This window comes from Labeo rohita, chromosome 7, assembly GCF_022985175.1.
Source record: "Labeo rohita strain BAU-BD-2019 chromosome 7, IGBB_LRoh.1.0, whole genome shotgun sequence".
Lineage (NCBI taxonomy): Eukaryota > Metazoa > Chordata > Actinopteri > Cypriniformes > Cyprinidae > Labeo > Labeo rohita.
Window position 1 is genome coordinate 28,912,364 of NC_066875.1, and position 21,901 is coordinate 28,934,264.

Below are 21,901 nucleotides of genomic sequence, written 5' to 3' on the forward strand. Positions count from 1 at the left end.
TAGATGTTTTGTACACTATCAGTCAAAAGTAAGATTTTTTTAATGTTTGTCTCTTCTGCTTACAAAGCCTGCCTTTATTTGATCCAAAGTGCAGCAAAAACATAAAATTTTAAAATATTTTTACTATTTAAAATAACTGTTTTCTATTTGAATATATTTTAAAATGTAATTTATTCCTTTGATTTCAAAGCTTAATTTTTAGCATCATTACTCGTCACATGATCCTTTAGAAATCATCCTAATATTCTGACAAATACTGATCTTTGGATCTATTCATCAAAGAACCCTGAAAAAAGGGACTCATCTGTTTTAAAATCTTGTTAATAATAATAAATAATTCTTGAACAGCAAATCAGCACATTAGAATGATTTCTGAAATATCATGTGACACTGAAGACTGGAGTAATATTACTGAAAATTTAGCTTTGATCACAGGAATAAATTACATTTCAAAATATATTCAAATAGAAAGCAGTTATTTTAAATAGTAAAAATATTTCACAATATTACTGCTTTTGCTGCATTTTGGATCAAATAAACAGGCTTGGTGAGCAGAATACTTTAAAAACATTCAACATCTTAAGTGTTCAAAAACTTTTGACTGGTAGGGTATATGATGCCTAGTGTTTTAAAAAATAAGTTGTGATTGATAAAGTTACTTCAAAATACAGATCAGCATAAATTACATCACGCATAAAGGGTTTTCTTCATCAACATTTTTATTCAGAAAAACGTACACTGAAATAAGAGAACAGGGATAAACGTAACGGACAGTAACATTAGAAGGTGATGAAAAACTGGCATAATTTTCAAAAAACAGAAAGGGTCAACCTCAGAAAGCTTTTTTTGTCCTGTAGTATTGTGCGCTTACATTAGGACATTATAATAAACTCCAGCCAACAATACAAGAAAGTGGTGATTTATTCTCAGGTTTACATTGAACTTGCTGTGAACCTGAGAAAAAAATGACTGGAAAGTTTGAATATGAGCAAATATATTTTTATATCCTCACAGAGGATAAAAGATGATATGACAAAATGCAAGCAAGCTGAACTAGATTAATGTGTGTATAAGACCATTGGTAATCAAGCTCTGGGTTGGCATAACAAAACATGCCTATGAGCTGTAAAAAAAGGGTTTGGCATATGACTGGGTTATGATTTATAAGGTTGAACATGGAAAAACCCCAACTGACTGCAGTTGCCTATCCCAAAAACACTAATCAATTTATTCATAGTCCTTTCGGTACAAACAGGGAGAACTGGTTCAATCCTCATCATCATCATCAACTATGCCATTTGGAACAGGACTAGCACGCTCATTATCATATAAAGGGGAATTCTGAAGAGCAGCTGGCTTTTGTTTGAGTGGTGTTTGGGCTGAGGTGCTCTGATCAAAAATCCCCTGATTCTCTTGACTGAGGTACTGTCCTGAAGAACTGGTTGATGGTTCATCTGCATCCACCTGGATGGAATTCTGAGAGGATTCTAGAGGAGAAAAAAGTACTGAATAGTGATTCAAAATGAGAATGAAGCAGCTGAATCTATCCACCTTATTCTTCAACGCAGAAGTCAGCCTATGGGTGAGACTTCCGGTTCATTAGGGAAATAATGAGAAGAATAGAACGTGCAGTAAACTTTAAACTGTTTGCACTGTAAACCAGTGTGTTCATAATTAAGATAATACATTAAAATAATATGGTAAGACACACCAATTTGCAATATCAAGCAGCAAAAAGAGCTGTTTTGTATAACTAAAAATACTTGAATGCGGATGAGACCGGAAGCCTCACATAAACATTCACAAATGGCCGTGCCCATTCTTACGGGAAAAAAAAAAAAAAAAAATGTGCGTAACAGTGGACCCAGATTTTTTTCAGGACTAGGGGCAAACGAGAGAGCCTTCATTCTAATCATAACACACCATACAAACACCCACATTATGTTGATGAGATCATGAAATCAAATGACTCCACACACCTAGCTGTTTCTGTTTCGCAAGTCTTCTCTCCAGAGCCAGCTGTTTGTTGAGCTCTATGCGCCGCTGCTGTTCCTCAGTGAGAGAGGGTGGAGCAGGAGTAGAATGGACAAATGGATCTTCAGGGAAACCTTCATCTACAATTGGATCAGACTCTTCTTGTACTCGAACCTCAGGCTCATCTGAAATGGAGTAGAAAGTCAATGAATTTTTACCTACTGCTTTCCAATATTAATGCAAGACAGCTTAAGGTGAAAAGTATCATTACCAGTGTAGTCATCATGTGTTATTGGCATGTCCAATCGAATTCGTTTTAGACATGTCTAATGGGGAAACAAAGTACTGTGTTAAAGGATGGAGATAACTTCCTTTCAGGATGTACAATATCACACATTGAGGGTTTTTAAACAAGGTCACCGCTTCCTTGATTAAATATTATGTTCATACAGGATGTATTCGAATACACATCCTGTGTAAACAGCCACAAGGTAAGCTTGAATCTGCCTCAAGATAAAATATTCTTTTTCATTAGTGCAAGAAATCTTACCTGAACTTCCTTCTTATTTCCTAGACTCTCCACTTTATCAACAAACTCATCAAACTGCATTTTAGGATATAGGCGATGGGCCCAGTTCTCCATTTTCTGCAAGAGGAGCTTCAGGTTCTCTGCCTGAATCAATGGATGAACAAGGTACACAGTGACAACTGTATTCACATATCATTTTGATTCATTTATATACACAAGTGCTGAAACAACAGCATCTGTACTCACTAGGGCTGCCCTCTACTAAAGATTTTCAGGTCTACTAGTAGTGGTTCATTTTAAGCATTACTTGACAATTGCACGTTTACTAATAAACCATTTAAAACATAATAATGAGCCTTTAATAGCCTAATAAGTCATAATAATAAGTCTGCCACAGCATACAGGCAGAAGTAATGATTACGAATGTTTCAGGAAAAACAGTAAGGAGGCTGCATTAACATTTTAATAATGTATTAAACTCGTGCTTTCTTTGTTTTCAGCTTACGAGATGTGACACTGACTTGTCATCTCCGCAGTAGCGATGAACCTATTTGTTTTCCATTTGAATTGGTTCATATGAAAGCAGACATTTTGCTCTGCGCCTCCATCTAATATTCAGTAAGCGCAGTACTGTTCAGCATCCAGACACTTCAATAGCGCACATCTTTCTAACTTAACATTAGATTTAGTGGCCAAGTAAAGTTGCTACTACTTGCATGTTGACCAAGCCACTTCTGGTCGACTAACAATTAACTGTCTATTAGGGGGCAGCCCTTGTACTCACCTAACAAAAAAAGAGACATTACCTCATGCCCTTTGCCTTTGAACTTAACATCATCAAATAAAGTACGCAAAGCTGGAAGACCCTTCTCAGAAATCAACCTAATAGAGAGAAGAGTTGAAGGAGATGAACTGCAAAAACTGGAGAAATGTCAGGTCAAATGTATTTATAGCACTTTTCACAATAAATATTGTTTCAAAACAGCTATAGAGTAAATCATGTTGAATTAATGTTTAAAATATCTTAACGTTGTAATGTAGTTTACATTTTGTGACAATACAAGCAATAAAGCAGTTTAAACATGTTATATAGTACATCGCCTATAGTATATACTGTATGTACAGTATGCAAATAAATTTGGACAATTTAATATATAATATATCCAACTTTTTATTAAGAGCTGGGTAATAATAGTTACATTTTGCAACTAAAAAAAATTAATCAGGCAGCTGAGATTTCCTATACAGTGTGTATAAATATATATATCACTTTACTTGAGTGTACTATGTGTACACAGATACATTTGCATATAATATACATCCAACTTTCTATATACAGATCTGTGCAATACTACAGTTTACATTTTGCAACAATAAAAACGACAATGGAGGGTGTAAATGCAATCATAGTCTGTGCTAAAACAAAACAGATTATTAGTAATTAGCAATTAACTACCATCTGCCTTAGTACCTGTTTGCATCCAGTTTAGGCCGAGGCCTCGCTGTTCGTCTTTTTGCCACTGGCACTTCTGCTAGTTTTGACACTTCTCCTTCCTCCTGACCTAAAAAACAAAACAATATGGGTTTGATCCAGGGCTTCAATTTAACCTTTTCACTCACCCCCCACATTTGACCATTTTTTGGTAAAATATATATATTTTTTAATTTTGCCAAATTAAATGCTGGTTACCAGCATCATTAATCTTACTGGGTTCTACTGTATTTTGTCACGCCACTCATGTCCAGCGTAGACACGGTGTGAGTCTTCAGGTGTTTTTCGACTCTTCGTTATGGCTTCAAAGCATAGGAAACCAGCGCGCCCGCCGCACCGCTATTTGTCAGGTATGTTCAAGCAAGCTAGATATGCGCAGATGCTGCGCAATAGCCCAAGAAATTAATGAGTGCACAATTTTAACCCGCCAAGCTGATTTTTACCTACATTTGGCGGGTGTTAATTTCAAACCCTGGTTTTATCATAACATGAGATTAAAGTACACAGAAGATTCTACTGTACAGTATGAACAGCAGAGATTATGTAGCATGGGACAGCAGGATGAGGAATTGTAACAGCTCACATTGCTATAGCAGCAACTGGACAAAAATCACAAAAAGCACTTATAACATACGAACACCATTGATTTTTAAAATGGTTAAGAATGATAAACAGACCCTCTCCATCGCCAAATGGATCCTCCTCGATGTCTCCCCGACCAGGTGACGATGGAGGAGGGAGAGGAGGGAATCTCTCGTCCTGTATTTGCTCATAATCTGGGATGTCAAACAGGTCATTTTCTACTGGATCAATCATGGTTCATGGGATCCTGTAGAGAGACAGGAGCATATGATCAATTCTAGAACATAAATACAACTGAATTTTACTTTCAGTGGTATTCGATTCAACAAGTTTAGATGCATCGGCTGTTTTTTCTCTTTTGTGCGTTTCTGAACATGAAAACATTGCAAAAAAAATAAACAGTCTCTGTTTTCTGGGTGTACATGGTTAAATATTAATTTTATATAAAAATGTCCCATTATATTCTAATTAAATTATTTTTTTAAATTATGAAATTAAATCTATATACTACCAGTCAAAAGTGTTTTAATGTTTTTTTTTAAAGAAGTCTCTTCGGCTCACCAAGCCTGCATTTATTAGACCCAAAGTAAAGCAAAAAGAGTCACATTTTGAAATATTTTTACTATTTAAAATAACTGTTTTCTATAAGAATATATTTTAAAATGTAATCATGATGGCAAAGTTGGATTTTTAGCATCATTACTCCAGTCACATGATCTTTCAGAAATCATTCTAATACTCTGAATTGCTGCTCAAAAAACATTTATTATTAATGTTATGTTGAAAACAGCCGAGTAGAATTTCTTCAGGTTTCTTTGATGAATAGAAAGAAGAAGAAGAGCATTTATCTGAATTAGAAATCATTTGTAACATTATAAATGTCTATCATCACTTGTGATCAATTTAAAGCATTCTTGCTAAAAGTATTAAAAGTATTAAATTCTATAATTTCTTTCCAAAATAAATAAATAATTATACTGACTCCAAGCTTTTGAATGGTATCCTGAAAAAATGTTCTCAACTATTTTAAATATTGATAATAATAATAATAGTAATAAAAATGTTTCTTGTACAGCAAATCAGCATATTAGAATGATTTCTGAAGGATCATGTGACACTGAAGACTGGAGTAATGCTGAAAATTAACTTTGATCACAGGAATAAATTACATTTTAAAATATATTCAACTTGAAAGCAGTTATATTAAATAGTAAAAGTATTTCACAATATTACTGCTTTTGCTGCATTTTGGATTAAATAAATACAGGCTTGGTGACATCCTTAAAAAAAACATTAAAAAAACTTTTGACTGGTAGTGTACAATTTCAAATAAATCCTATATGAGGTCAATTATTTATCATTAGTAGTTCAGTGCACAGTTGTAAGAAACCACCTGTCACCACAATATTGCTTCTGTAAAGCTATGCTAGTATATTCCAAGAAGTTGTTTACAAACAGAAAGCAAATCATAAACTGCCTCAGCATTGATCTTACTAAATATTCATATCTTTGTACTGTCGCAGATAAGTTAGGTCTACACAGTTCATTCTATCAGACGTAAACTGTAAAACGCTGACTGGCTCATAATTTATAAAAATAAAAAGTTTATGGGTTTCAAAAATAGTCTGAAAAGTACATAAATAGTATAAAACAATACACATCATTTAGTAATAGGAAATCATCCTTATATTAGCAAACCTAGCACACATACAGTACAATCATAGTTTAGGAGTAGAACTGAACGGATAAACGTAAACATTAAGAAGAGCGGTTTTGTTACTGTCAGAGCTTTTTGGCGCCAGACAATGTCAATCCGCACACCTCCCTCGGTTTCACCCATGTCTGAACACCAAGCCCAACCGAAGTCGCTGTAAATTAGTGAAAAACTGAATATAAGCGCGGTCCGACGAACTTACCGTCGAATATGTGCTGTCACAGGACGAAACTTCAACACCAACCACAACACGAGACCATCAGCACAGAGCAGAGCCAAAGTTTCTACCGGCGGCTTTCCCCTCAGCCAATCAAATCTCTGCCACGGTGTACGTCAGTGGTTATGTTGCGTCGCTGTTCCTGTGGATGACGAGAACTGCGACGTCTACCGTTGTGGAGAAATGGCAAGTCAGATTTCCACAACAAAACAAAAAGGAGTTTTGCCAGTTTATTGAGGTGGACACATCAAAATACCAAAATAGATATAATGCTTGGTTTCAAACTTTATTGAAAGCACAGATTAGATGTCATACACGGTGGATTGTATACTGCAGTGTATTTCTGCACTGAATTTCAGTATTTTAAAAGGTTTCACAAACACATTTATTGTAGTATCTCTTTTATTGTCTGTTTGTTTGCCACGTATACAAACGTCATTGTTAATAGTGTTACAAAATTGCTTTCAAAAGTTTCAGAAAGTTCCATCTAACTTTTCTCACCTCATAATCAAACACCAAACCCTCAACTTATCCTCTGAGTAATTTGTTGAGAGATGTTTGGATGGTCCTACAATGCATGAACACAGAGGTACCTTTGTGGACCATTTTATTTGAATTTACATGTAAACAAGTCTCAGCATGTCATCATTGTTAATAATGATCAATAAAAAAAGAGAAATGTTGTACAGACACGTGCAATGTGAAAAAATATAGTGGTGTAAATGTAAAGCAGTCCGTTTTATATTCGTGTTCTCAGCAGAAACATGAGAAAAACTGCACTGAGGAGAATGCAAAGAGTGCACACAGTGGGGACGACAATCTCTGTGACCATCTCCATGTGGCTGATCAGTGGATCTAAAAAAAAAAAAACAAAGGTACGTAATGCATATACATTCAGTGAAAATATAAAGGTATTCTGGACTGAAAACGTATGAAACGTGACATCCTCAGCCCTGTACCTAAACTTCATCATGCACAGGCCAAACCTTTGGCATATCTGCATGTTCCTTATTTTCCTTGGATTTTCTTCTAGCTGAAAGGGCAAACAAAAGAAAATTCCTGTTAGAAAGTTACCATATAATTTCCTTCTCTGTATATTGTGTTTGGTTATAAATGGAAAATGTAATTTGTGACAGAATTTTCTTTTATTTGCCCCAGCTAGATCACCGCCGGCCGTGCTGCCCGGCAGGGAGAGAAGTCAGCAACAGTTACACTAACCTGCTGCAAGAAGCTGGTTACTTGAGGTGCATGTTTCCAGTGCCTTTCTTTTCCAGCTTTCAATCTGTGGTAAACATTATCCATCTTAAATGCATAGGATGTAAACTGAGACGTACTATAACGACTCAACATACATTTCTCACACAGATTGCACAAAAATGTTTAGACTCTTTGACGCAGAAGATGAAATTAAAATAATTTAATATACAATTTTAATGCTAAACTCAATGAAACCATACCTCTCTCTGATTAGGGAAACCATTCGAGCTGATGATGCGCTTGTAGTACTGGACTGATGCTTTTGGGTAGCGTGGTTTATTTTTGCTGCCAAAGTCCACATAGTACAGGCCAAATCTTTCAGAGTAGCCCTCATCCCACTCAAACTTGTCAAGCAATGACCAAGCTGTGTAGCCTTTCACATTCACTCCATCTTTAACCGCTGAATGGGAAATAAAAAGTTGAGAGTGGTTGTATAGACTTTATTCATTAATGTATGAAGAAAATTATGATTTGGAGCTCTGTGGAACTGTTGCATTTAAAAGAAAGCATTTATAATTTTTATAGACACTCAATTAGTCACATGGTCGGTCCGTAATTAAGTTTCCATAATTTTTGATTTGCATGTTCGGAATGTTTTTGTGAATCAGGTCGAATGGCTCAAATTATTTGGTCTATTCTAAAACAGTGGTTCTCAACTTTTTGGACTGAAAGGCCTCCCCTTTTCCAACTCAATATTCATAGTCTATCCATAACCATCATAAATGATAAGAGATTTCCTCTGATATTTCTGCCAGGTTGCCAGGTTTTCCCAAAAAAAAAAACCCGCTCAATTGCTACTCAAAACTAGCCCAATCGCGTTCCAGGGGGTAAAATACACATTTTTTGGCGGGGTTTTCCTGCTACAGTTTGCAGTTCAAGGGCTAAATATAACATTATTGGGGTTGCTTTAACCCGCGGACATAAAAAACAACCCGTGGCCACAGTGTTAAAGTAGCCCAGTTATGCTGGAGACTTAGCAACACTGATGACAATTCTGACTCTTTCTGAATGTTTTTATTAACAGAAATTGTGAGTGCTGAAATAAATTAAACACAATTCTATCCACCTTTTTCTTCCTGTAAGAGTGGGCACAGCCATTTGTAAATTTTATGGGTCTGGCTTCCGGTCTCATCCGCGTGTAGCTATTTTTAGCTGTACAAAACAGCTAGTTTTGCTGCTTGATATTACAAATTCGTGTGTCTTACCAGGTTATTTTAATGTATTATCTTAACCCTTTAACTGTCACCGTCCCCCCTGTGGGACGCCTAATGGTTAATATGGTTTACTTCACCATATTACAAATAAATCCTAATCTAATCATGACAAACTATACATCGCTGGAAAGGTCTAAGACTCCTAAATAGATATTTTACCATATTTTGTGTTAGAAATTATGTATGAAAAGTAATAGATTAATATACAGTACTATGCAAAAGTCTTAGGCCACTAGTATTTTCATCAGCTAAAAAATGGTTTAAAGTAAGTTATTTCTATCTTTTGCTGTAGTGTGTCAGTAGGAAATATCAGGTTACATTTCCAAACATTCATTTTGCCATTAATCGTAATAATCCAGTGAGATTTTTGTTTGCACAAGGAGTCTGACAACAGCAAGTGCTCTGCACAGAGATCTGATCTCATCATCATCCAGTCTGTCTGGAATGACATGAAGAAACAGAACACACTCAGACAGACTAAATCCAGAAGAACTGTGACAAAGTCTCCAGGATGCTTCAAGAAACCTACCTGCAAAGCTGCAGCACTGTTAAAAGTTTTAGGCACTTGTGTAAAAATGCTGTAAAATAAGGATGCTGTCATAAATAGATTTTCTTTATCAATTACCTTCAATTAACTAAATGAAATCAACATTTGGTGCGACCATTCTTTGCATTTACAGCAGCTTTTGCCCTAGGTGCACTTGCGCAAAATTTTTCAGGTAGCTTTGCAGGTAGGTCTCTTGAAGCATCTTGGAGACGTTGCCACAGTTCTTCTGGATTTACTCTGTTTCAGTTTGTTCTGTGTCTTCATGTCATTCCAGGAAGACTGGATGATGATCACTGAGCACTGGCTGTTGTCAGACTCCTTGTGCAAACAAAAATCTCACTAGATTATTACAATTAATGGCAAACAGAATGTTTGGAAATGTAAACCGATATTTTTTACTGACGCACTACAGCAAAAGATAGAAATAACTTACTTTAAACCATTTTTAGCTGGTGAAAATACTAGTGGCCTAAAACTTTTGCACAGTACTGTATGTCAAGAGTGCCACTTAAAAAACATCTATATCGTAACATGAATTGTGACATTTGTCACAAAAGACTTTCTTCATTGCCTTTTTCCCTATCACGCTTTAGAAAACCTAAGAAATTATATATCAGCTAAAATTCATCCTTTGAAAGGCATTTTAAAATCAGACATTGCATTACCATGGAAAATGTACATCAAAATCATATTACAAAATGTTTTCATTCATGAATTCTAGTGCATTTATATGTCTGTGTTCAAAAATGGGAGTGACAGTTAAAGGGTTAATTATGAACACACTGGTTTGTAGTGCAAACCGTTTACTGCACGTTGTAATTCTTCTTGTTTTTTTCCCTATAGCGGCTAATGAATCCGAAATCTCACCCACAGGCTTACTCCCGCGTTAAAAAAATAGTCTATGAGGGCAAAAAAGAAATATGATTTTTGATCATTTCATCTTAGTTTTTTGTTATGTATACATAGGTTTGTTCTGGCCTCCTTGTTAAGAACCACTGCTAAGAGCATATTTAAAAATACAAGGCATAGATTTTTATATTGATTCTGACCTTTGAGCATCTCATTGATGTAATCCCTCAAGTACTGCATTCTCCAGTCATCACACAGTTCTGTGCACATCATTTTCTCCGATACACCATTTCCTGTCACGTATATAATGGGGTCTCCATACTGTGTCTAAGAATAAAGAGATTTGAGTCGCTAAATGCCAGTGTGCCATTCCTAGTCAGATTACTCCGGCCACAGTCTGGAAGTAGTTGTTGCGTAGTTGTTTACAGAGATGTGTAAATGTACCTTTACAAAGCTAAGCAGACGGCGGAAGCCCCATGGCACAGAGTAGAGCCACTCTGATCCAGGATCAGGCCACTGTGGGTCCACCAACTCAGCCAGGTCACGGTCAGTGAAGTAGTTGTTTCCACGGTTGGAAGGAAAGTTCTTTTGTGTTATGTAGCGCGTAGTGAAGTGACTGATGCCCAGGAAGTCACAAGTGCCTTTGACATAACTTTTCTCGTGAGGGCTGAAAACAGGCAGGCGAGAGCTACTCAGGCCCTGCTGGGCGCTCTTCCTACCTGCGGAAATGAAACACAGAAGTACTCATGTAGTAATTATCATCTTAACACCCACTTAAATAAGCCTGTCTTGTGTTTTTTTTTATTTATTTGCAGTTTGCTTGCCTATGTAGTCTTTCATTATTTGAGGATAGTCTCCATGAAAGAGTGGCGTGGCAAACCAGCCCAAGTAGAACTGGACGTATCTTTCAGCAGCTTCTATATCACGTTGATTTGTGATGTCCACTGGTTCTCCCCAGTCAGCTGACAGGGAGATCCCCACCATACCTAAAATGACAGAAACACTTGTACCAGTTTGGACCTTTTTGGCTTTGGCAAGGTAAAAGCTGAATTCAATATCTGAAATTTGTCTACCTTTCTGTTTGTTTCGCCACTGGGCATCGTATGTGTGCCAGACCTTAGCATGAGCCTGTCAGTGCAGCAGAGGATAAAAATGAGCTTCATTTCAATGCGTTTGAATTTTCATCAGAAACACTGTGATTTTAAAGGAATAGTTCACCCAAAAATGAAAATTCTGTCATTAATTACTCACCCTCAAGTCGTTCCATTAGATCTTCGTTCATCTTCGGAACACAAATTAAGATGTTTTTGATGATATGTGAGAGCTTTCTGACCCTGCATAGACAATGGTACTACCACGTTCAAGGCCCAGAAAGGTAGTAATGACATTGTTAAAATAGTCTATGTGACATCAGTGATTCAACATTAATTTTGAACGACTTTATTCAACAATTTCTTGTCTTCCCTGTCAGTCTTCAAACGTACGTTCACGAGAGTACCACAAGGGGCAGAAAGCCCTCGGATTTCATCAAAAATGTCTTCATTTCTGTTCTAAGAGATGAACAGTCTTATGAATAGACTAGAGGGTGAGTAACTAATGACAGAATTTTAATTTTTGGGTGAATTGTTACTGTAATAGTTGATAGGTATTTGCGGAATAGTTTGTTATCCCTTAATGCACGCTTATTTGCATTTGTTTTTTAGATTTAGCTTTTCTTTCCTGTCCATAATCAGAACATTGCATTGCTAACTTAGCATATGAATTATTTCTCTTGCTCATTTATTATAGTTATTAGACTGCAGTAGACTGTAGTGGATTTTGATCACCTTAATGATGTTGTGGGCAGCATTATAGGCACCAGTACCCCTCAATTTCAGACCAGGAGCATGTTCTCCAGTCTCATAACCCTCCACTGCAACAGACTGGAAATATGGAAGGTAGTAAGAGTGGGCTTTGAAGCAGATATTTAAATGATTTTTCTCAAATAAGTCAAAGTAAAAGTGACAAGAACGGTTGTATCTTTTATTTGATCAAAAAATTAGGAGAGGCTTTAATTTATTGTTGAATTTCTAGGGAAAGGACTGCATGCAAATTAATAGCATTTTTAGCAAGTTAGAATTGTACGCTACTTTTACAATTCTTACCCAAGGATTGTTGAAGGTGATCCAGTGTTTAACTCGATTGCCAAATCTCTCAAAGCACAAGTTGGCAAAATCGTTGAAGAAGTTGACCATACTGGCATTTTGCCATCCTCCATATTTCTCCTCCAGAACCTGTAAAGGCACAGATATGATTTTGAGGGTTAAATCAAATTGATGTATATTCTTTTTAAAGGTGTGTACTCTGACATACTTATCATACATTTTTTGAAGAGAATTCAGAATCATTCCCTGTGTCTGAATATGCCTAATTCACTACTTTATAGTAGGCAATAAACTGTACGCAAGACAAATATGTTTGCATTCATACTACACTGTAAAAAAACAATTTGTTGAGTCAACTTAAAATAATTTGTAACCTGGCTGCCTTAAAATTTTAAGTTCAGTCAACTCAAAAAAGTTTATTCAACTTGAAATGTTAAATTATACTAAGTGACAACTTATATATTTGAGTTGAATCAACTTAAAATGTTAAGGCAGCTGGGTTACTTACCCATCTGTTAAGTTTAGCAAACCCTACGATGCTATGGGAGAGGAGCGAAGCAACTGTGATGCTGGTAACTCACGTGACAGTGACAATTTAATTCGTACTACCCTTATAGAGGGTATGCACGTGACATCACTGTCAGCTGGAGTGAGTGCGGCTCTGCCCACTGAGTGGCAAAAAGACTGATTGGCAGCATTAGTTTCAATGTGAATGCTGCGACACAATACACAAAACTCTAAAACCAGAACGAGCTTTGCGATTGACTGTACAAAGAGATCTGACAAGAAACCTGAGGTATATTTTTACAGGCTGCCAAAAGCTACAAAAAGGAAAAGAAAATGGATGCTGCAATTCAAAGAAACAAATGGACTCCAGGTGGCAAAACACAGATTTGCAGTTATCATTTCATGTTAATATGTTGAATATTGCGGTAAAATCACACCCTATATGTTGTATTGTCATATATCATATTGACAACTCATCAGTTAAATATTTAAATTCTGCATAACTGGATGTTTTTAAATAAACACTGAGAAAAACTATATAAGATTTTGGGCTGGACCATATGACCATATATATAACATCAATATAAGTGATCACCAGGGTCTAGGCCAGCCTATTTTGTATTTACAAAATGTGTTCACAGGCAAATCTGCTTTGTTTATTTCCCCGGTGTTGAAATCAGGCACATATAAATGTCAGGAAACACGATTCCTGGCTGCATATAAATATCCATGGACCACTGGATATTTGTTAAGTTGTAAGGAACATTATACTGAGTCCAGCAAAACTATTATCGTTTTGTTTTACTTGCGTTTTTGCAGCTTCCCTATTAAGTCCAGTTCTTTTGCCACTCAGTCTGGCTGAGCGGGCGCGTTCTGGCGGGAAAGTGACGTCAATGCATACCCTCTATTCATACTATATAGAACAGGGGTGCCCAAACTTGGACCTGGAGGGCCGGTGTCCTACAGAGTTTAGGCAAGTTGGAGCTAAACTCTGCAGGACACTAGCTCTCTGAGTTTGGGCATTTCTGATATAGAACATACTTTTTAACGGTCATGAAGTTAGTTTCTAACTAAATGTAGAACCTACAAAACAGTACGTACAGTATGTGATTTCAGACACAGTCATTGTCTACCTGTGTGGGGATTTTTTTTTGTTTTACCTGAGGTAAGTCCCAGTGGTACAGCGTCACAATTGGCGTGATTCTGTTCTCCAGAAGCATATTAATTAGGTTATTATAGTGCTCTATCCCTTTCTCATTGATGTACTCATCTAAAAACAATCAGAAAAACTTTTGGTAATGACTCTTGTAAAACATTTCAAGAAAAGCTATATATATATATATATATATATTTTTAAATTTGGCACAATTAATTTGAATTACTCCTCAGTCCACTGGGCAAAATCCTTGGCCAGGAGATGGAAAAGAGATAGTGGTTTAGCTTCATGTCTTTCATCAGTGCAATATCATCCTAAAACAGACATTAAAAAGATAATCTTAGAACCAAAGCACCTACATACATCATTATTTATTTAAAAAGAAATTATAGCACCTTTATTTTATAATAGCCTTCACAGGAAGAGTCACCAGTGTCATTTAGGTGAATTTTCCCTCTTTTGTGAGAAAACACATCCCAGATGCTCTTTCCTTTTCCATCTTTATCCCATGCTCCTTCTGTCTGATATGCTGAGCTGCCAGCACCCCAAGAAAATCCTGAAAATGTATGCATACATACTTTGCTATTTATATAAAATGAAAGAAATTCATATAATTCGTTTTCATATATTTATTTGATCCAAAGTACTGTAAAATATATTTTTACTATTTAAAATAACTGTTTTCTATTTTAATATATTTTAAAATTTAATTTATTCCTGTGATCAAAGCTAAATTTTCAGCATCATTACTTGTCACAGTCTTGTCACACTGTTCAGTCACACGTTTCTTCAGAAATCATTCTAATATGCTGATTTGCTGTTTGAAGTAATATTTTTAGTATTTAAATCTTTGATCAATAGAAAGATCCAAAGATCAGCATTTATCTTAAATAAAAAAGCTTTTGTAACATTATATACACAATACCATTCAAAAGCTTGGAGTCAGTAGTTTTTGTTTGTTTGTTTGTTTTTTGTTGGGGGTAAAGAAATTATAGAAATTAATGGTTTTATATAGCAAGGATGTTAAAGACATTTATAATGTTACAAAAAATTATATTTCAGATAAATGCTGCTCTTTTGAACTTTCTATTCATCAAAGAAACCTGAAAAAATTCTACTCAGCTGTTTTCCACATAATAATAATAATAATAATATATATATATATATATATATATATATATATATATTTTTTTTTTTTTTGGAGCAGTAAATCAGAGTATTAGAATGATTTCTGAAGGATCATGTGACTGGAGTAATGATGCTAAAAATTCAGAAATCACAGGAATAAATTACATTTTAAAATATATTCAAATATAAAACAGTTATTTTAAATAGTAAAAATGTTTCCAAATATTTCAGAAACTTTTGACTGGTAATGTACACTCTTAAAAGTAAAGGTGCTTTATAAGGTTCTTTACAGCGATGCCATAAAAGAACCATTTTTGGTTCCACAAAGAACCATTCAGTCTAGGATTCTTTAAAGAACCATCTCATTTTATAATCTGAAGAACATTCTTTCACCAAAAAGAACCTTTTGTGAAACAGAAAGGTTCTTTAGATGTTAAAGGTTCTTTATGGCAACATTTAGACAAAAAAGTTCTTCTATGGCATCATGAAGCACCTTTATTTTTAAGAGTGTATATCATTTCATATATTACCAGATCTATGTATTATTCTTTATGTTTTAATATTTGTTCTTCAAGAACACACTTCTATTTGCTGTTGTTTGTAAGTGTAACTTGCTGTTATGAATAATGCTTTACCTGAAGGAAATGTGCCATACTGAAATGATCCCATTTCATTCTTGGTCCAGTCAAAGTCTTCACTGGCATAAATGCACAGTGCCAACAGAAGAATGTGGCATATCCTCAACAAACTGTGTTGTAGCATCCTCTTATTCTCACAGGGCTTCGTTTTTCACCAGTAGCACCTGCATAGATTAAAACAGACTCATTTAATTTTCTAGCTCACCTTAAATAAGTCTTTTCAGCTTTCAGCATACTCAGAGTGGTCAGCTTCCAAAGCTTTCAAAGCTGAGGCATATCACTGATGCATCCCAAACTAAAAAGCTGTCACAATCCACGTGCAATCAGCTGAAAATACCTCCAAAAATTTCCAAACCCAGATCAGATCAGATGAATCAATTCTCATTTCAGCCAGCTGTAAGACAAACTGACACAAAAGGCTATCAGTGACAAAAAGTAAGTCAGTTTGTCAAGAGCTGCCAATATGAAAGACATCTCAAAAGTATTTATCCAGAAGAGAGGAGATACAAGCTTCTGTCTGAAGGAGAGAGGATGAGATGATGATTAAAATGTTCCTTTCTGTTCGCTGTAACCAGCTGCTTTGCCCTGTCTCATGTCTCTCTCTCCCTCGCTCTCAAACTCTCCCTCTATCTAGATTTGCACTCAAGCACATATAGACATATACCTGCTCCAGGCCTCACATTTGTCTCGAATGGAATCCACTCCAAAGTGCCAGAAGGTTACCTAAGCTTCTAAACTTCATTCACCCTCACAAAGCTGCCTAGTGCCTGTGTGCCCGCGAACACAAAACAGTAGCGAAGCCTCTAGCAGAGTCGAGCTCCATTCAGGAGCCGCACACAGGCTCAAATACCCACTATTCAAATTCAATGGGCTGAGAGGGGAAAAGTGCTGCTCCTAACATGTTTTATAGAATTGAACATTTGACTCTGTAAGCAAACTTGATGTTGGTGTGGGTGATACATTTGCATTTTGGCCCCCAAAGGGGGAAATACAAGTTTATGAAAAAGGTGAAATGAAAATGTTCATATTTCAACCAACATTTCTGAACCAATTCTGATTCAGATTTTTTTTTAATAAAGGATGGATGTCGTATTATATAAATGAGCAAAAACAAAAAAAATAAATAATAATATTTAGTTGTTTAGCTGTCAGAGGATAACGTACTATGTTATTTTATAAAATGCAGAATGTAATATATACAATATTTGCACAGTTTTGCTTGCTTAAATACTAGAATCCAATTCCAACTGAACTAGAATAATAAATAAAGAGTTCAGATGCAAAACCAGCTAAAAGCCATCTCGATCAAAAATGAGATAATGATAGTGAGTGAATGCTCCTGACACATAGTAAATGTCCATCAAATACTTTTACTTCAAACTCGATAAATTCCAGCCTCAGCCCAATCAGAAGTACCAGTACTTACATAGAAACCTATGTAAGTCAGAAAGAAATCCTCATTTTAAAGAAATGCGTCAGATGGATTTAGAGGCTTTTGCATCTGAACTCTTCAAATATAGACCAATATTACGTAAAATCATGGCTGGATTAATCACATATGTGTGGCTGTCATTGTGTCTTTATGCTTTCAAAAATAAATACAGTTACAACATGGATTGAAAAGAATTGAATTGTTTCAGAAAGTGTTGACACTGCATTTTTTACTGTGTGTGCATGTTCATGTTTTATGTGTTTAGGTGTGTATGAAGGAGAATTTGTTCAATGTGTGTTGGTTTAACGTGTACATGTGTTCTCTTACATGTTTTGAAACTGTGTGTTTAAGCTTTTGTATGTGTGCATTTGAGTTTCAGTTTGCACATATGGCTAAAGGCTTTGACAAAACATAGCATATTGTATGTGTTTAGCATATCAATACACAGACAGACTACAGAGAGAGCAGCAGAAAGAGTATGAGCGTTCTAGCACTCCCTGTTTCTATGTACCTGCTGTATTTAAGGACCGTCTTAGTGGCCACCACGGGCTGACATGAACATCTTTACTAAGGTCCCCGGACTAGTCAAACAAACCAGGTACGTCTGCGGTGCATTTGGACACCAGATTTTCAAGTTTCAATCAGATCTGCACCTCCCAAGAGGAGTGTATTATTCATTGCAGATATGAAAGACCAACATACGTGACTCATTTGCGGAAGGGAGTAAATATATAGTTCTGATCACAACCACACCATTATAACAGCCATGAAATAACATACTGCTGTGCTTTAATTGGCAAACTGAATTGTTCCACACATTCATTTACACAAATATATATTTACCTTGTTACGGAACAAATACAATTTCTTTTGGAACATTTGGAATAAATTATCCAATTAAAAAAAAAAAAAAGATATTTCAAAAAGCTGGCTTTTTTTTTTGGTATAGAAATTGTTTGATTGTCGTTGTTTATGTTTGGAAATGTGTGCTTTTTCCCCCCCTAGCAAGCTGGGGTCTGTGCTCCAACGTGCCTTTTACGGGTCCAGTGGGAGGGTAAGAGTTTATTTTGATGGCTATAGTTTAGATCTGCATAGTGACTCAACATTGAGTTTGATGCTGATGAATAATATATCAGTAGGGAATTTTCTGTTAACAGTTTGCTACACTTTTCATGAAAATTCTCCCAAAATGACATTCTCCCCAAATTCTTTTAATCCTATTGCTTAAATACTTGAATGAGTTTTTATGTTTTTGTTTTTTTTTAAAGTTAGTTTGTGTGCTTTTCAGGTGACCCTTTTCGAGCAGAGGAACTTTGCAGGTCGGAGACTGGACCTGACCTCTGACTGTCAGAAATTGAGTGAAAAAAACTTTCCCGACAGATGCAACTCTGTCCAGGTTGAGAGTGGAGCGTGAGTACATGAAAGTTTTATATCACACTGATTCTTGGGACATGGGACATGGGACAAAACATGTCCAGCAATCGTAACTGCTTTTAGGTTTAAAAAAACGAAAATATTTTCAATTATAAATGTTATGAGGGATTAATAATACGGTGTATTTAACACAATTATCTCCTTCAATTTAACCGTATCATTATTATATCAAGTTCATGACGCATATTGTCTTCTCACTACATCAAAAACAGTGTGTACACTGAGAAGTGTTCAATTGTTTATAAGCTATAAAATGAATAAAATGTTGTTTAATGATGAAAAGACACTTGCTTTATTAAAAGCAACACTTAACAATATCTCATATCAAAGCAAGGTTGTTTTTCAAGGAGACATGTGCATTTCATAAGGTTTCAAAGTTGTGTCCCCACTTTTTGTCAACACCGTCAGACATTTATAAAAATTGTTAAAAATCAGAGACTATCAGGGGCAGCTGTCACTCTAATGGATCCCCTTGCCACATTCCACCTTTGCAGAGTACATCAATGTCAGACAGGCTCTGGTAAGTTTTATAGTTTTAGAATATTTTAAATCCTAATGTAAAAATTTCCTGTGTCACAACCATGATGTCAACACCATCTTCCAGTTTCTAAAGAAATTCTTAGAAAACATTTTATTCTCCTGAATCAGATTCTATTGGCATCTAGCATCAACAGAGAAAACCAAATGGCTACAGCATGAACTCCATTTGTTTTGTGAAAGAAATGCCAAATTTTATCAACACTGTCAGATGTCACCACCATAAGATTTTCTGTCTGACAGTGGTGATGAGTCATCGACGGAGTTGACATTCAACGTGAAGTCATCACATTTTTGTGTTTTCAAGTCATTTTTAATCACATTAAATATAAAATAGTGTAATTGAGTTTAAATTTTTGTCACCACCGCCAGATGTGTCAACTCTGTGTCACCTCCGTCAGATGAATTTAATCATATTTGATCATGATATTTTATATGTGTTAAGGAATTGTTAGTCACATGTGAACATGCAATCTGTCTGCTTACATGAGAATGTGTTTTGAAATGAAAAACATCTTGATTACTTGATACCAAAATAAGTGATAAAGTAAAAAGCACATTTTGAAAAGTCGGGAGGTCGAATCAAATCTTACATGTATCTAAGTATATGTAAGATACAAAAATGCAGTTTCATTTGAGTACAAGGTTTTATTTTTTCAATATTTCACCCTGTTTTGTCCCACTTCTCAAAAATCAGTGATCACACATACACATTTTGATTCAATCAACACTTTTATAGCAAAATTAAATAATTTTTGCATTTTTTTGCCAGTTCAAGCCCATGTTTTGCATTTTAACTGTGACGTGTTCTTGTGTAGATGGGTGGCATATGAACATGAGAACTTCCGAGGACGTCAGTACCTGTGGGACATGTTTGACAGGGGGGAGTACAATTGCACCGATAGGTGGTGTGCTCAGGGTGACCACATCTCCTCTGTCCGTACTGTGAAACAAGTGAGACACACATTTTATTCATTAGTAATAAAAACATTAAAAACAAAATAATTAGTATTAGTCTTTGTAATTTCCACTGTCTGTAAGAAAACCTGAATTTGCTTGTATTTTGTGGTCTAGGACAACAACCCTCCCCGTGCACAGCTGTTTGAGAGAGCAGGTTTCTCAGGCAAGAAGACAGAGCTCCATGATGATATCCCCAACCTGATGAGCCGTTACAGCCTTAACAGAGTTTCCTCCATCAGAGTAATGGGAGGAACGTGAGTACAAATTCACTTAGGTTAAAGTACTGAGCTGTTTATTCTGTTCTGTGTATATGTGACCCTGGACCACAAAACCAGTCTTATATTTGTAGCAATAGCCAAAAATACATTGCATGGGTCAAAATGATCAATTTTATGCCAAAAATCATTAGGATATTAAGTAAAGATCATGTTCCATGAATATATTTTGTAAATTTCCTACCATAAATATATCAAAACTTAACTTTTGATTAGTAATATGCATTGCTAAAAACTTCATTTGGACAACTTTAAAGGTGATTTTCTCAGTGCTTTGACTTTTTTGCATCCTCAGATTCAAGATTTTCAAATAGTTGTATCGCAGACAAATATTGTCATATTCCAACAAATCATACATACATACATTTCAGATGAATAAATCTCAATTTCAAAAAATTGACCCTTATGACTGGTTTTGTGGTCCAGGGTCACATATATTCAGCGTTGTGTGCATATTTTAGCAAAAATACATCAGTCACATCTCTCTCCCTCCTTACCACAGCTGGGTGGCATACCAGGAGCCTAACTACAGAGGAGCACATTACATCCTGGAAAAGAAGGACTACAACAACTTCTCTGACTGGGGTGCTCAAAGCAGCACCATTGGCTCAATTCGCCGTGTCCGCTTCAGCTAAACAAAACGAAAAAAACACCCACTGAAAAACACCCACATCTGTCAGCTCTTTATACAAACAATATGCCATAAATGAAACAAACCCCACAGAAGACCTATTTTAGTAATAAACTGATGAAAAAGACAAATGTTGTTGTTTGTGCTTAAGCTCAGGTTTTCATATGCAAGAATGAGTGTTGTGTTGCCCTCTGGTGGTCAAACACATCATGCGCAGTTGAGTTTCTGCAATGTCAGCCTGCCTGGTATAGTATTACCTGGCATGTCAGAGCCATCTTAAGATAGTCTCTTAACACAACTCCAGGGATTGTTCCCAGGATGCTACAGCACTCTTTTGTCCTTCCCTGATGGGATGCATCATTAGACGTGGGATGCTAATAGGAACTGTGAGCTCACGGCTTTGCCCTCTCTTCTATGATCCGAATCCTTTAAAGAGCAGCTGTGGAGCTCATCTGTGTATATTTGAGCATACGTCGAGGAATTCACACGGGCTTTAGCTCTGTGTTGGACTGACAGACACATGCTGCCGTGCTCTCTAAAGGCCGGTGAGGTATTTCTGTGGGCCGTGGGAGCAGCAGTTGCTGTGCCCCTGTCGTGCCGATGACATTGTGCTACATCTCTCTCACGGTCACCACAGCAGCCCGGAGGTACCCACCAGAAACAGCAGAAGGGTAGAAAGAACGC

General features: G+C 36.1%; 3 protein-coding genes across 6 annotated transcripts; 1 reads left to right on the top strand and 2 right to left on the bottom strand.

Annotated features, from left to right (window-relative positions):
* Positions 1-707: 707 nt before the first annotated feature.
* tipin (timeless interacting protein) lies at positions 708-6,597 on the bottom strand. The gene is made up of 8 exons (XM_051113825.1): positions 6,494-6,597; positions 4,673-4,824; positions 3,975-4,065; positions 3,310-3,385; positions 2,525-2,647; positions 2,246-2,300; positions 1,980-2,159; positions 708-1,487 (listed from the first exon to the last, which is right to left on the bottom strand). Exons 2-8 carry the CDS (start codon positions 4,809-4,811, stop codon positions 1,267-1,269), a joined length of 885 nt encoding a protein of 294 aa, XP_050969782.1. The 5' UTR covers positions 4,812-4,824; positions 6,494-6,597; the 3' UTR covers positions 708-1,266.
* Positions 6,598-6,769: 172 nt separating this feature from the next.
* Positions 6,770-16,748, bottom strand: lctla (lactase-like a). Of its 4 annotated transcripts, XM_051115834.1 has the most exons (15): positions 16,286-16,560; positions 15,946-16,112; positions 14,578-14,738; positions 14,409-14,496; positions 14,187-14,296; positions 12,520-12,648; positions 12,202-12,297; positions 11,449-11,503; positions 11,200-11,361; positions 10,820-11,094; positions 10,576-10,702; positions 7,966-8,165; positions 7,727-7,790; positions 7,468-7,541; positions 7,234-7,363 (listed from the first exon to the last, which is right to left on the bottom strand). In XM_051115834.1, the coding sequence occupies exons 2-14, from the start codon at positions 16,070-16,072 to the stop codon at positions 7,468-7,470; spliced, it is 1,668 nt and encodes a 555-aa protein (XP_050971791.1). In that variant the 5' UTR covers positions 16,073-16,112; positions 16,286-16,560; the 3' UTR covers positions 7,234-7,363. The 4 variants fall into 4 exon arrangements, with proteins under 4 accessions (XP_050971789.1, XP_050971790.1, XP_050971788.1 ...); XM_051115832.1 differs by lacking the exons at positions 7,468-7,541; positions 16,286-16,560 and adding an exon at positions 16,613-16,748 and having other exon boundaries at positions 6,770-7,363; XM_051115833.1 differs by lacking the exons at positions 7,468-7,541; positions 16,286-16,560 and adding an exon at positions 16,629-16,742 and having other exon boundaries at positions 6,770-7,363.
* A 1,127-nt stretch (positions 16,749-17,875) lies between these two features.
* crybgx (crystallin beta gamma X) lies at positions 17,876-21,353 on the top strand. Its single transcript, XM_051115837.1, has 6 exons — positions 17,876-17,978; positions 18,386-18,434; positions 18,669-18,790; positions 20,170-20,305; positions 20,426-20,565; positions 21,089-21,353. Exons 1-6 carry the CDS (start codon positions 17,935-17,937, stop codon positions 21,219-21,221), a joined length of 624 nt encoding a protein of 207 aa, XP_050971794.1. The 5' UTR covers positions 17,876-17,934; the 3' UTR covers positions 21,222-21,353.
* The last annotated feature ends 548 nt before the right edge of the window (positions 21,354-21,901 follow it).

Excerpts from the sequence above, each read along its gene's own strand:
- crybgx (XM_051115837.1), top strand. The coding sequence starts at position 17,935 with ATGAACATCTTTACTAAGGTCCCCGGACTAGTCAAACAAACCAG. Across the intron at positions 18,791-20,169 it reads GTCCAGGTTGAGAGTGGAGC|ATGGGTGGCATATGAACATG; the intron begins GTGAGTACATGA and ends GTTCTTGTGTAG. Across the intron at positions 20,306-20,425 it reads CTGTCCGTACTGTGAAACAA|GACAACAACCCTCCCCGTGC; the intron begins GTGAGACACACA and ends TTTGTGGTCTAG.
- lctla (XM_051115832.1), bottom strand. The coding sequence starts at position 16,072 with ATGCTACAACACAGTTTGTTGAGGATATGCCACATTCTTCTGTTGGCA. Across the intron at positions 11,095-11,199 it reads AATAATGAAAGACTACATAG|GTAGGAAGAGCGCCCAGCAG; the intron begins GCAAGCAAACTG and ends TCATTTCCGCAG. Across the intron at positions 10,703-10,819 it reads GTCTGCTTAGCTTTGTAAAG|ACACAGTATGGAGACCCCAT; the intron begins GTACATTTACAC and ends CTTTATTCTTAG.
- tipin (XM_051113825.1), bottom strand. The coding sequence starts at position 4,811 with ATGATTGATCCAGTAGAAAATGACCTGTTTGACATCCCAGATTATGAG. Across the intron at positions 3,386-3,974 it reads CCTAAACTGGATGCAAACAG|GTTGATTTCTGAGAAGGGTC; the intron begins GTACTAAGGCAG and ends TCTCTCTATTAG. Across the intron at positions 2,160-2,245 it reads AACACATGATGACTACACTG|ATGAGCCTGAGGTTCGAGTA; the intron begins GTAATGATACTT and ends ACTCCATTTCAG.